Source organism: Stylophora pistillata, chromosome 1 (assembly GCF_964205215.1).
Source record: "Stylophora pistillata chromosome 1, jaStyPist1.2, whole genome shotgun sequence".
Lineage (NCBI taxonomy): Eukaryota > Metazoa > Cnidaria > Anthozoa > Scleractinia > Pocilloporidae > Stylophora > Stylophora pistillata.
In genome coordinates this window covers 9,238,130-9,252,206 of record NC_142519.1, presented here as the reverse complement: position 1 = coordinate 9,252,206, position 14,077 = coordinate 9,238,130, and the positions used below count along the sequence as shown (strand labels likewise).

The window sequence follows — 14,077 nt, the reverse complement described above, 5'->3', positions numbered from 1 at the left end:
TTTATTCTTTGTTTAATATTCAGTATCATAAACTAAAGCAAAGTAAAAAGTCAGACTGGTACGAACAATTTTGAACCTTGCAAAAAATATGAATCACAACATATATACAGTAACACAGAAAAGTTATGATTTATGAGCAATTCACCTCATTTTCAAGACATCTTGAAAGACTTTCCTTCTCAACCCTGTGAAAAGGAAAAAACCCTTAACTAAGAAAAGTTAGCCCTACGGGGTCGCGGGTAGATCTGCCTGCTTGTAATGCGCTAGATACCCGCTTCTAGCCTCTCACAGATGTCACTGTACCCCTTCTATAATCCTCTTCAAATTTATACAAATTGGTTGACTCCGGGGAACAAAAAAGCAACACAAATTGAAATAGACCTCAAAAAAGTAGGAAAGTGTAACTGCATGAGTCTAAATCTTCAAAGTTTCCCAGGGAGCCCTGACCTCCCTAGGAACAAGAGGCTCTCCAGGCCTTCAAAAAATACCCGCCTTCCATTCTAAACTATCCATTTGTGCCATATTTTATTGAAACCACTGCCCTCTAATAACGAAGAAACAACTACATCTACCAGTTGAGAAACGTACATAGGTTGTACCGTATCATCCATTTTATTTGAAAGTCTCCAAGGCTCATGCTTTAAAAAACGAAAACATAACCTACCTGGCCTTGAAGAAATCCAAGCTGACGGTTGATAGCTATGGGGGGAAATACCAAAGTAAGATAAACATGCTTTCAGCATTAGATTATACGGATCACGAAGGAACTGACAAACCGATGTTGCAGTGCATGACCTGTACCTATGTCCTCAGAGACATCGTTGTTACGAATCTTGTCTTTAAAATTAAAGAAAAAAGTACAAGAAACGCACAGCATCGTGTACCTGCTGCTCAAGAGATTCCAGCTTTTCATTCTGTTCTGTAACCGTTTTCCTATCCTGTTCATGTTTCCCCTCAAGTTCTAAAAGCCTGAAAAAAAAAGTGAAAACCACTTACGGACATATGTAAGATGGCGTACCATACATGTACATGTTTATGCGACGACAGGATTAAAAACCTATCCTGACATCTTTGAACTAGTGATGCAGAAAGCTTAGTTTTCTCCATCAAACTTAACGTAGAAAGCTTATAAAAGGTTTGTGTAAAATCTAATCTATGAATGGACATTTGGCTCTAAAATTCGCGGTGGTTGCATATACAATCAGAGATCAATGGGCCCGGTCAGCATGTGAAAGTTACAGACTGACATCCTGAGGTCAGAGTTCCTTTTAATTGTGGCGTAAAACTACGCCCAAAGTAATTAACCCGACCAATGAGCACAAAGGAAAATACCAGAGGAAGCCAATGACTTCCCAAAGTAAACACAAGTAGGGATCAAATGCGTGAAAACATAAGTGGCCAGGTGACGACCAGTGTTAGAGTTTTGCAACTGGCGGGTTGAAAAGATGGAACGAGTGCGGTGGACCAGCAATGCAAAACCAATGCAACCTTGACTACTTTCGAACCCATTGAAAACTGCTCTGAGAACAGAATACACCTACTTTGCACTGTTTTCGTCATTTAGGAGAGCCAACTGCCGCAGCTTTTGATGTGCCTCGTTACGTTCTTCGAGAAACTCTTTGTTCTCCTCTGCGAGTTAAAAGCAGAAGCTACGTTAAAAAAACAAAAATCTAGGATATAAAGTTTAAGCACCGAAAAAAGTTAACCAAGACTACCACTCCAGCCTTAAAAATTCACAACAATTCAGGAACTTTTATTTGCACATTTTCTATCACCTACGATGAAGGTGGTTTTAAAGATAAACGTAAAAACGGTCACTCAATCACAGCAATTCTCGGTTTGTTGTTCTCAAATGTTACTCTCGGTCAGTTTTCATACCCCACACTATCCATACTCATATTCTACAACTTTCAAGGTTTAGAAAAAGTTAATGAAGAATTCCATGAGCGCTACCAGGTTTTTTTAAGAGCCGTACGAACCCTTGTTGGGGACAAGGATTTTTTTATTTCTTTCATTTTTTTTTAATCCTAAACAAGTTTGATCTTCTATGATCTGCCTTAAACCTAGGCAATTAACCAAAACCTTGAAATATAAAGGTTGACGGCGTAATCAGTTGACTACAAGGACAGTGCTAAATTAAATAGCAACACCATGCACTCACACTCGCCAATAAGTTTCTTTTTTCTTCTCGAGCTCACAAACACTGTACATACCTTTCAGCTTTTTCACAATGGCAAGAAGTTTAACAGTCCTGAAGTTAAAAAGACAGCAAGAATGTACGAGGGTTAACAAGTGCAGCAGTAGCTCCAGCAACAGTGTCCTTAAACTTTTTATACAGAGACTTAAAAAGCTCCAGCAAAGGAATATAAAATGTTTGGCAGATGAAACCACGGGACGCAGTAAATGTTTCATTGATATCCTTTCAGAAGATGAAATCAAGAGATGACGTCATCAAAAGAGATAAATAAAGATGGGAATTTGATGTCACGCGAAAACGATCTATTCAAGGATGTACATTGATCTGCACTAAACAGGAATTTTTACCAGTTGAGGCCTAACTCACTAGAATGTACCTCTTTTCTGCGGCTTTTTTCTTCATATAAAGAGAAGATGTTTTTTCTGCAAATGTATCCATCTCTCGTGCAAGGTGTTCTCTTATAATCTAACAGTTTAAAAAGGAAAGTGGAGTTGGACATATTTTTTTTTATTATCATCGTTTCATTTTCTCCTTGGTTTTGATTCAAGAACTGCTAGACAATAACTGGGTTGGACAGGACAAAAAAACACCTTTCTTCACAAAACTGACTAGTTCGAATTTAGCACCAGAGTAAAAAAGAGATCCTTTAAAATTTTTAGTACAGCAGACTGAGTTGCGTTCTAACAAAGGCATTATTTTAGCGATAGGAAATACATGTAAAGGACATCACAGATCTCAGAGGTTTATTTTTCCTTACAATTTACTACTATGCCGGCATGGTGTATCTATATGCCCGCTCACTTCAGATGACTCAACTTTCAGCCTACATTCAATAAACCATTCACAAACCTAGGTTTAATGTTACTTAAAGAACTTGATGTTGATAAACAGGGAGTATACCTTTCACACTTTGTATTATGAAAGTTTACACTAATTTTATTGCATGCTCTAAAAGAAATCGTTGTCCTCGGGCATTTTTTTTATTTGAATTACAGTACTGTAATGCTTGATGAAAAAGCAATTTCAATGTGTACCTCCCGCTTTTCTCTAACATCCACACTTCTGTTCAGTGCTGTCAGCTCATCGAGATGTTGTAAGGTTTTTTCTTTCTTTAAATTGAATTCACCGGCCTTAAATCAGTACAGACAAAAAAATACATACGGTAATTTTAAACTATTTTGTGCAAATTTCTAGCGTTTAACTCTGCTGAAGTGTGGGGTTAGGGTTAAGGTTGTGGTCAGGGAGAAGCTAATCTTGTGAATCTTTTGATCTAATGGACGATTAATAATCGAAGAAACTTGGAAAACGGCAAACGTTTATTTACAGTGGGTTTTGTAATGAGCATGAAGACACAAATGCTGACACACATACCAGCTGTCTTGCAGTAAGACTGTATTTCTCAAAAGAAGCAGTTGTTCCAGTTGAATCAAGCGATACTCCAGACATCCATGACTGATTCAAGTCAGTCAGAGACGTGTCTATATCATCGACATGAAGACTGTCATTTAAACTGAGTCCACTGCCCACCATTGGAGAAGGAAGACCTATAGTTTCACTAGTCTACGATAAAAAATAACGATTTACATCAATACAAACTGCTCCTGCATCTTCATTCTTTCCAAAGCAACATTTAAATGCCATGAAGGATTAATTACAAGGATTAATTAAGATTTAATTCAAGTCAGTCAGAGACGTGTCTATATCATCGACATGAAGACTGTCATTTAAACTGAGTCCACTGCCCACCATTGAAGAAGGAAGACCTATAGTTTCACTAGTCTACGATAAAAATAACGATTTACATCAATACAAACTGCTCCTGCATCTTCATTCTTTCCAAAGCAACATTAATGCCTTGAAGGATTAATTACTTTAGTCAACCAATTGAAAATTATCATAGTATGCCGTAATCATACCATGTTTATTTGCAATAAAACAAAATAAATCAGTAATTTTGACCTGTGGATGACCTGCTAATAAAAAAATTAACCTTGTATAATTAACGGGCCTGCAATAACAAAAGTTACAGAAGAGAGGCCAAAAACTATGCCAGCTTCTTGCTGCAAATTTTCTTGCAGCAGCTCACCAGCAGTGATCATTACCTTACTTGTATCATGATGACTATTATTTTTATAATTGACTCATGTCCTGATAATTTAGACATTTTAAACAGAGTACCAGTAGATACATATGATACACAAACCAGATTGCTGGATAGGCATTCCCTATCACTCATACAGTAGAGTATCTAAATTAATGCACACACTAGACCTCCTGGTCCAGGATCTCCTGCTGCAGAGAGGACTGGCGCACAAATGGCGTGCTGCTCGCTGCTGGTCCATTTTGAACCAAACTGTTCTTTTCTGCTGATAATTCACTCCTTTTAAGTCTGTAAAAAGGCAAAATTGTCAAAATGACATTCCACTTCAGCACTTATACTTCTATAAATAGGATGTGAGCTTTTGATTGAAGATGAAAAATAATTTGTTTACAATTAACTTGGAACAGGTTGGGTCTGGGAAGAAGCCTCTTGGCACTTTGACCATAAAATAAAATTGTCAAAAGGCTCCTAAGAGTTGTTAAATCAAGGTTATACCTAAGCAGGTTGTCCTCAAGTTCCAAAACACGATGTTCTAATCTGCCTTTCTCCCTTTTTAAGGCCTGGAGAAAAGATTAAAAAAAAAAAAAAGATTCTGTAAATTTAAGACAGTAAAGTGGCCTTGATTTCCATATCAACAAAAGGTTCTTAGTTATGACTATTATTACTTCCTGTTCAATATTTAACAATTATTCCATGAGCGCGCGTTGGATATGAGATGATAGATAGCCGAGGCACTTAGCGCTGAGTTGGCTATAATCATCTCACATCCAACAGACGCGAGTGGAATAATTGTTTTATTAAAAATGCCCCCAAGATATTAGACAAATCTTACCAAGTCTTAAATTTTTTAGCTCCCTTTTAATTTTAACCCAATGCATATGCTTATCATAATTGTAGATTATGGCATATTGGCTCATATACCATAATGGTTAAGTCAATAAAAAGTCTTGAATTGCATTATACAATGATCCAGTTTTTAATAAATATATTTATCCCATACCTCATTTTGTGATGCAAAACCTGCCATCATTTGAGAATTTGTTGAAGACTCCTAAAGGAATAAGAGAGATACAAGATAATGTTCACAATGGGCATACTGCCTAACATGCACTTGATGCTTGGTGATAATCAGCTGAATGTCTGTTGATAATTCAGGATCAGAGTTGATCCACAGCTAGAATAGTCAAGATGGGGTGTTTTTTCTTACTGAAAACCAGAAAGTTGACCGATAATGGAAAATGTTGGTTAATTCTCCCCCCATTTAGTACTAGATGTAAATGTATACATTTATGCAAGCCATACAAAGACGTGACCAAATAGATACACCAATTGGTTCAAAGATCAGTTCTGAAAATAAACTTATCAACTGCTGCAAGTACATTATCAGTCAGTAATTTAATTGGCACATATGTTGAGCCAACATTAGTGGATATATCAGACTAGCCCACCTAAAATAGTTAACAAGCACACCCATTCATTTTTCTAATTTACCCTTGTGCAATCTTACCCAATATTTGTTATTATAATAGGTAAACATATAACTATCCAAAATACTTACACCTGAATCACCAAAATACAAGCACCCTTGAGCAAATTTTTTTATTTGTTTTACTGCAATCATATTTCCTTTGTTTTCTTAAGCATCAAAGCTGTACATTAACTGGGGAACCTGCTTCCACCACTTTAAATGTTTGTGAGGTAATCACCACCACACATCTTACACCATGCAACCATAAAAAAAAGAAATCCTTCACCAAAACAAGCTGAGCATTAATTCAGGCAAAGAACTAGAGAAATACCAAAAATACCTTTGCAATCATGTCATTCTTAACTCCTTGAATTTCTTCAAGATCAGTACAATATTGCTGTCGAGACAAATAATTGAGATAACAACATTGTGTTGCAATATACAGGCACAGATACCAGTCATGAATCATTTGTTTTGATCATTTTGGTTCAAAAAGACAATTTAAAATATTACTTTAATGTGAGCAGAAGGTAGATTCTAAAGGTGCATATCTAACTGATGAGAAATTTCCCAACTTAAAAATAATCAAATACTCAAAAATGAACATGCTACAATTGTACCTTTTGCTCTGCTAGATCATTAACAAGTCTCTTTCTTTCTTCTTCAAGAAGTTCTACTTGTGCCTGAGTTTCAAGGAGCTAAAAAGTAAAATAAATTAAAACCGCCTCTCAGTTAGCTCAATGGATAGAGCGCTCGAGTGTTGTGTAGGAGGTCAAGGGATCGAGCCCCAGCCAGACCAACACTCAAGGTCTTAAAATAATTGAGAAGAATTTGCTGCCTTTCTATAACATCAAGAAATGGTTAGATATTCTAGTCTTCTTGGATAGGAACAAATAAATGGAGGTCCCATCTCTTGCAGGAGGGGTAGGAGACGTTAATTTGCCATGCACGAGATTACTGTGTGATGGATGTCCTTCCCCGGGGTGGGATGGGTGGGTTGGGTTTAGGTGGATGAACCTGGTAGGGGACTAAGTGTCCTATTGTTCTTCCACCTGTACAATGTACAAATCTTTAGAAAAAATAAATGGTAGTCAATTAATTACCCCTGAGCTGAGCTCTGTTAATTGTACATGTATGTGACACAAGGTGAAATATTATGTACAATTATGCACCAATAAAGACTTTGGTCGGAGGATATTGGTTTCCTTTACAAAACATTAGTTCACCTTTACTCAACTTACAGTGGTTTTCTTCTTGAATGTGGCAGAAATTTTGGTAGACACCCTAACAATGTGCAAATTACTTATAACTAACAAATTCACATGACATATGTAAAAACCAATAGTTACCTTTTCATCTATGTTCTTTAGATTGCTTTCATGTAGGGTCCGCTCTTTTTCCTGATGAAAATTAAAAAAAGGGTGAGCAGGAACATTTCAGAAACTTATAAATAGAAAAAGGTACTTGGATATTCTAACATACTTCTATGGAAACAAATAAGTGATTGAAAATATCTTAGGCACTCCTTGAACCCTTCACGAATGGAGATGTGCTGCACATTGTATCAGCTCTGAATTAATATAATTATAGAACAGTTGGTGTGGGTATATGTGATGTATGTAAAAAATCCAAAGGCCAACCTCCATTTTTCTTCTCAGCCATAACAATATGGTGAGAATGTACGTAGCTCAAATCACTGGCTTAGTGCAGTTCTGAACATTGATGTATCGACATTGGCTGAATTGGGCAAACACACATGTTAGTCAAGACTTTCAGAGCAGAACACTAGTGATGTCTGTTTATATTAAAGAGATTAAGTCCTGATTGCAGTGGTTAGGATTGCACTAACCAGCTGTGTAATTTTTGTTTGCAGACATTGATTTGCTTCCATGGCATCAGCAACTGGTGAGACAATGGAAAAATGCATAGTTTTATCAACATCCTTTACATATCAAAACATTTACAGATTGAACTATAACTGAGTACAGAACTCAAACAATACCTAGTAAGTAACAATGCAGGTAGACCAATGTAACCTTTCCACTGTCAACTCTAAAAATAAATGTTTCATGTCATATTAAGTAAAATTCCTACATGTAACACACCTGCTTGCCTCAACTCAGCATTTTCCTTCTCCTTCCCTTTATTCTTTTCGATGGTAAGCTGAGCACTAAATTGGAAAAATAAAGCCAATTTTACCTTTACCATCATATTTAATCACAACAATTAGTTATCTACACATTTTCTCTATGAAGATGCCCAGCAGTTCACTGTACCTTCTCAGTTGCTTCCTTAGACTCTCAACTTCTGCCATAAGTAGGTTGTTTCCTTCTTCTGTGTTCTCCATCTTGAAAAGAGAGGAAAGAGTGTCAGCCATATTTTCTTTGTCTCAGATCTCTTACCTTGCTACTAGAGAACAAGAAAATCAACTAGTTTATAAATTTTTTAGTTATTCAAATGACAGTTCAACAAAGTTGGCAACTACAAAACTGAGTATAGCAGACACCTCCATTCAGCAGTCAATCACAGAACTGCAGGTTCATATGGCATGTTGACAATTTTCAAATAACTAGATCTACAGGATCTTGAACAGTTTGGTAGCAGTTGTTTCTTAGCAGTAATGAGAGGTTAATGACAATGTAGCAGTTGTTTTGAGGGTGTTCCCCAGCTTATCCCACACCAACTTCTTAAACTTCTTATATTCTTCAACTGACTCAATCATTGTTACCTGGAATGGGGACTTACAGCTGGGTTACAGCTGCTATAGGTGCATTTCAAGTATTTTACCTGGGGGCTGGCTGAACATAGAGAGAGGTCCTAGGTACTCCAATACCCACTTCCTCTTTATGTGAGGAAGTAGGTTAACCAGAAAGATTTGAATCATAAAATATTCAGAATATTTCAAGCAAAATAGAAATCCAACAACATTGAAAAGTTGATTGATTATCTCAAAATTACCTGTGCCTGTATGGCACTTTGCTGTTCAATGAGACGCTTATTATTAAGCTGAAGAGTTTCAATGGTGCTCATCAATTCACTATCCCTGCAAAAAAACATTATCATTTAGAAAATGTCATTAATCATATTACAGGCCTGGCAAAAATCCACACACTACATGTACAAGCAGTAAGTGCCTCAACCAATTTCCTTACCAATTTCAAATAATTTAGAAGTCCAAGAAAAGTAATGATGTTGGTCAAAAAAAGTGGAAAAATATTCAGATCTGCTTTGCCTATAGATGTGACATACCAAAACCCCTTGGCAACAAAGTCAAAACATCAAGTCAAAAATAACCTCTTAAGTAACCATATGATGGCTCATTTAGTTGGTGAATTTGTACTAATTACCAATCCCTATCTGTGATTAGTATAATTTCAGAGCTGAGCAAAGAGTTTCCAGCAATCTGATTGGTCGAGCGGTTCCTTATATGACGCTATATAAACCACTCCACGCGGTTTGTATAAAATGTTAAAATAAAATGTTAATAAATGTTACTAAAATGTTATGATTTTAGAAATTTCTCTGTTGTTCAGCTCTGAAATTATACTAAAACAATTATTCGCCTCAGGTTTGGTGAATATTGTCGAATAATCTCCTTGACTTCATCTCGGGGATTATTCAACGATATTCACCTCACCTTCCGCGAATAATTGTTAAATAGTGAAAACTAACCAGTCTTTGACGGGAGAAGTTCCTCCAAGGCCCTCGACACTGTCTGAACTAGCATTTGGTATATCTGGTACTTTATTCAAATTTTGAAGTAAAAACATCAGTTACCATGATTAACACTATAGACTAAACAAATTAAATCCAGCTTGACATTAAGATTTAACCCTTTATTCCCAAAAGTGATTGAGATGTAACTTTTCCATACGATATTCATAACGAGTATCCCACACACAGGTAATGAGAATACTCGAACTTATCAGGTACAAATTATCTTGATCAGACACCAAATTCTTGCCACTCATTTGCAAGGAAATGCATAGCAGCTAGAGGGGAGAATAAACAATCAGATCTTGGAAGTGTAAGGGTTAACTAAATTGTGGCTTGCATGCCCAAGTCCACCTCCATGGGGCAGAAGGAGGAGAAGATTTGCCTATGCAGCATGAGAATCTACTTGCCCTGGTGTTCCAAAGGGTTTTTTCCCTCTTTTTTGCCCTCTCTAAGACTACAACTAAATAGGATCACTTTCTTTCACATGTTAGTACATTTTTTAAACAAGGATATATATAGACTAAAGACTTTAGAGTGCATAAAAATGCTAAAAAAATATTATTTGAAACTGCAAAAGGTTATGGACAGATCTATGGATTTGTGGACTGGGAGTTTGAGCTTTTGTAGTGTCAGTAGTATGTGTCAAGTTAAATCTGCATTTTTTTATACATGTAGCACTAATATTGCCCCCTAAAAATACTTAGAGTTCTTGAAAATCAATTATCAGATACTGTAAATTTTACTTTTTAGAAAACTACCTCTCTCCTGGTGGAGAAAAATAGTGAAAACCCTAAATTCGGAGTAGGTTAGTTTAAAGATTGCCATATCAGGAAACATTTTTCCATGTAGTAGGAACAACAAATATCACCTACCATGATTGAATCTCTTGGGGCTGCCATAAGATCTTGCCTCTGGTGAATCCTTAGAAACAAAAAAAAAATTACTATATTGCCCACCAAAATAATGGGGGCTGACTACATCTCCAGCATGCTGTTTACTCATATTCAAAGCTGAATCTCTGTATAACCCAACAACGCTGTATAATTATAAGCTGTTTGCATTTTCCATCCATTATCTTGAAGTTTTCTATTAGTAGTAAACAACCAATTAAGTCACCAAATAAGATACAGATCCTGCAAAAGATTGCATATACATTCCTCAGTCTGTATTTTGCTGGACTGAATAATTTTTCTAAACTTTAAGCGGGAAACCAAACAAAAAACCATTAAGCAAAATTATTGACTTCAGTGAAAGTTTTTTTGCCCTTGAGCACTCTGAACAAGAAAACTGATTTCATCTAACTAGCTTGCTATATTATGCCCTTCTCTATCCTCTTATCTCACTTGTAATTATTCATTAGACTCTAGTCTGTTGAAATGGAGGAAAAAATAAATACAAAATACAAAGGTGCACGACACACAATCAAAGTAAAATATTATAAAGTTAAGTTTAAATCTGCAAATCTTTATAAAAACCACATGAAATCTTGATGTAACTTACCATACAGTTTACAGCAACAGGAGAGGGGCATTCATCATCAGCATTTACATAGCTAGGGAATACCAAGGAAAATAAAAATTCAAGACTTAAAAAGTTTACACATTGTAATTTATAAATATTCAAAACTAAGTAAAATTATTCCAAACTAATTTGACTTGTATTTCTGTCCTTGACTGTAAGGACTTTACATATGACATGCCTTGAGTGATTTTGATTAGTTTGCAATCATTTTGACCTGAAATTTAATGTGAAGTAAACCTCTAGTGCACTGAGACTGAATGGCTAAATATATGAAAGTTTTTGTACATCTAAATGAAAACACCCTCTCAATGCAATTTTACACATAAAAAATTATGTTTGTATATTTAATGAAATTAAAAAGGATTCACTCAATTGATTTTTTTCCTAAAGTTACAAAATTTTACAACCCTTTGCAGTCGTTATTGACCTTATCAATTTTCTGGGCATGGCATAACAATCCAGGTGTAAACCTCTATTGTATTGAAAACTAAAACTTAGTAACATCACTGCTGATGTAGACATCTGATACAGCCTAACTGGATTCACAATTTAGAGGCAAGGATGCCTTGTATAATACAGCTGTATCAGCTTAAATTGTCTCCGGTCTAGATTACAGTATTGTGTGCACACAATTACATCTATACAATCAAAGAACCTCCTCAAACCTTTGTCTTCTAATCTCAGAAATCCACTCTTTGATGCCCTCTTGGAAAGAAGTCAAACCAATTTCCATATCCTTTCCATCTGGATCCAAAATTAGTGACAAATCATCCAGACTACCTGCAAACTATCAAGGGAAATGAAAATTTCTCAGTAAATGTAGGCAACTTCCTTGTAGAAACCACCAGTGTGTTGTGCACATGTGGAGAAATATTGGCCACGATATTATTCCTAGCTAATAATTAAAGCAAGAAAATACCTGCCCATCATTATGTCATATTTTTGTTCACAAGATTTACAGCTCTTGTAGCGAGCAATCAGTTTGATTTGGGCTGTCTACAAAGTAATCAGGCAGAACAACCACTGAAGCATTTAACAGTGTTGTGATCACATGGATTAAGAAAACAATTAATTCAAGAAAATTGTTTTTAAAATAATTATAAACACAGTTATAGCTTATAAAGACACAACCAAAACTTTGCCCTTTTGGCAAAATACATTCATTAGTTATCTAATGACATATATGGTTTTAATAAGTAAAAACAAGATGTCTGGCACCAAGGTTTTAGTTGCACTTGGAAATTTAAATCTTGGAAAGCAGACTGCACAAGTCATCTTTGCACCTTATTTGTTTGAAAAATTTTATCAAATTTGCCTTCAGCATCTGCTGCATGGAGCCATCAAAACATTACGAGACCAACTGGACAGTACCATCAATTTTCAAATGTCATTTCAATCAGATGGAAGTTAGCATTTGCATGTTAACTAGTATTTTGCATGTGATCTGTAGCACGAACCCTTGAGAAGGTAATGTTTAAATTTCGATCTTCACCGCCATATTACAGTTAATAATGCATTAGTGTTACCATACAACTAAACGGTAATTCATGAAGACAAAAAGGTTTCTTACGAAATGTTTAAGGCATTGTACATTGTACGTGTCGAGAGACAGGACAGCTGTGTAGGATTCAAGTGTTATAACAATCTACGTTCTCGAAGAAAATTAGGACTTGTAAAAACAACTTATCGACACAAACTGCTATCATATAAGTAATTAGTAATCGGTAGCTTTTTCTTGCATAAACATAGCCTCCTCGTTTGAACATCTCGCTGACTTCTTTCCAGTTGATATGTAAATAAATACAAGCTCGCACATATTTAGAAATTAGATTGAACACTATGATTATTGATTTTGGATGCATTACAAACATATGCTTAAAAAACAGTAGCAAAATATTATATTGCAGTTTCAAGAGTACTGTACTCTCCAGTTGGTTGAGCAGAAACGTAATCTGCTTATCGCATGATTGTCGAGCTACAAAGATATGTTAAATTAAATTTACCACAGGTAAACAAATGGACGGTTAAATATGAAACGCATCTCCCGACCGTAACAGCCCTCGGAACTTTAGCAAAACGTACTGAAAACAGACAAAATCGAGCTGTTCGTGTTCAGCTAGGTTTAAAAAGACTTTTGCGGAACAATTCAAACGCTGCTACCGAGGAATTTGTAACCCTTGAATAAAACTAAGATGGTGAAAATCAACGAACAGATTGAAAAGCGGAAGACATTTTGCGTGTAGGTGTGATAAAGAATTGTACCGAGCTTTGGGGACTATTTCAAATTTTAACTGAAATTTTCAAAACGTTGAACTCATCATCAGTACATAAATTACCGTAATTTGCGGTAAAAGATAACGAAAATATTATTACGGGACGTTAAATACCTCTTCGGTGCCACTGGAAATTGCGTTACGGAGATATTCGATAAGTTTCGATACGGAAACTCGACCCGTATTATCCTTGTCACAATCGTAGAAAAAATTATCGAGAACAGCATCGGCATCGTCGGAAATCTTAGACGGGTCATCGTCCTTTTCTGGCCCCTGGAAATAGGAAACCGTAAAAACAAAAAAAACCATTATTGCAACCAAGGGATACCTTCTCACTCTAGAGAAGCAAACGAAACTGCGAAACAACCTACGGCGAGCTAAGTGAGTTGGAAAAAATCAAGCTAAATTGAGGTTTTTCACCGCAACCCAATACACTATCTTACCGCTGTGTCCATCATGAATTGGAAGGCATTTAACAGATACTATTGGGAATATCACTGCTGATGTTTATCTGTTTATCGGTAATAATAAAATTGGCTTTAGGCGATCTCTTCAATGCATGCAGTTACACCGCACTTGTGTCCCAGCGTTGTCACGGCAATGCCTTTCAATTCTAGTTTCTTGGTCCGAGGTGTTTCTTGTTTGTGGTTTAAAAAGGTATCTGCTAAACTATTGGAGAACCTTGACATTTTGGACCGAAAAAAAAAATACAATACGAATAACTCGTCCTTAAAGGCAAACGAACAAAGACGAAAGTTAAACAAAACTAAAGGAAAGCGCGCCATTTGTTGACTCGTGCC

General features: G+C 36.0%; 1 protein-coding gene across 1 annotated transcript in view; it reads right to left on the bottom strand.

Annotated features, from left to right (window-relative positions):
- Window positions 1-14,077, bottom strand: part of LOC111326701 (inositol 1,4,5-triphosphate receptor associated 2) — a 25,593-nt gene extending 11,516 nt beyond the window's left edge. Inside the window, exons 1-24 of the mRNA XM_088734577.1 lie at window positions 13,721-14,077; window positions 13,392-13,550; window positions 11,670-11,791; window positions 10,984-11,035; window positions 10,356-10,404; window positions 9,439-9,508; window positions 8,725-8,809; window positions 8,043-8,113; window positions 7,872-7,936; window positions 7,616-7,668; window positions 7,116-7,166; window positions 6,387-6,464; window positions 6,107-6,163; window positions 5,299-5,349; window positions 4,794-4,858; window positions 4,469-4,586; window positions 3,569-3,757; window positions 3,232-3,327; window positions 2,574-2,662; window positions 2,214-2,251; window positions 1,542-1,629; window positions 885-969; window positions 665-699; window positions 146-185 (exon numbers count right to left, since the gene is read on the bottom strand). Coding sequence (XP_088590703.1) covers window positions 146-185; window positions 665-699; window positions 885-969; window positions 1,542-1,629; window positions 2,214-2,251; window positions 2,574-2,662; window positions 3,232-3,327; window positions 3,569-3,757; window positions 4,469-4,586; window positions 4,794-4,858; window positions 5,299-5,349; window positions 6,107-6,163; window positions 6,387-6,464; window positions 7,116-7,166; window positions 7,616-7,668; window positions 7,872-7,936; window positions 8,043-8,113; window positions 8,725-8,809; window positions 9,439-9,508; window positions 10,356-10,404; window positions 10,984-11,035; window positions 11,670-11,791; window positions 13,392-13,550; window positions 13,721-13,735 — 1,821 coding nt within the window. The 5' untranslated portion in view covers window positions 13,736-14,077. The remainder of the gene's footprint in view (window positions 1-145; window positions 186-664; window positions 700-884; window positions 970-1,541; window positions 1,630-2,213; window positions 2,252-2,573; window positions 2,663-3,231; window positions 3,328-3,568; window positions 3,758-4,468; window positions 4,587-4,793; window positions 4,859-5,298; window positions 5,350-6,106; window positions 6,164-6,386; window positions 6,465-7,115; window positions 7,167-7,615; window positions 7,669-7,871; window positions 7,937-8,042; window positions 8,114-8,724; window positions 8,810-9,438; window positions 9,509-10,355; window positions 10,405-10,983; window positions 11,036-11,669; window positions 11,792-13,391; window positions 13,551-13,720) is intronic.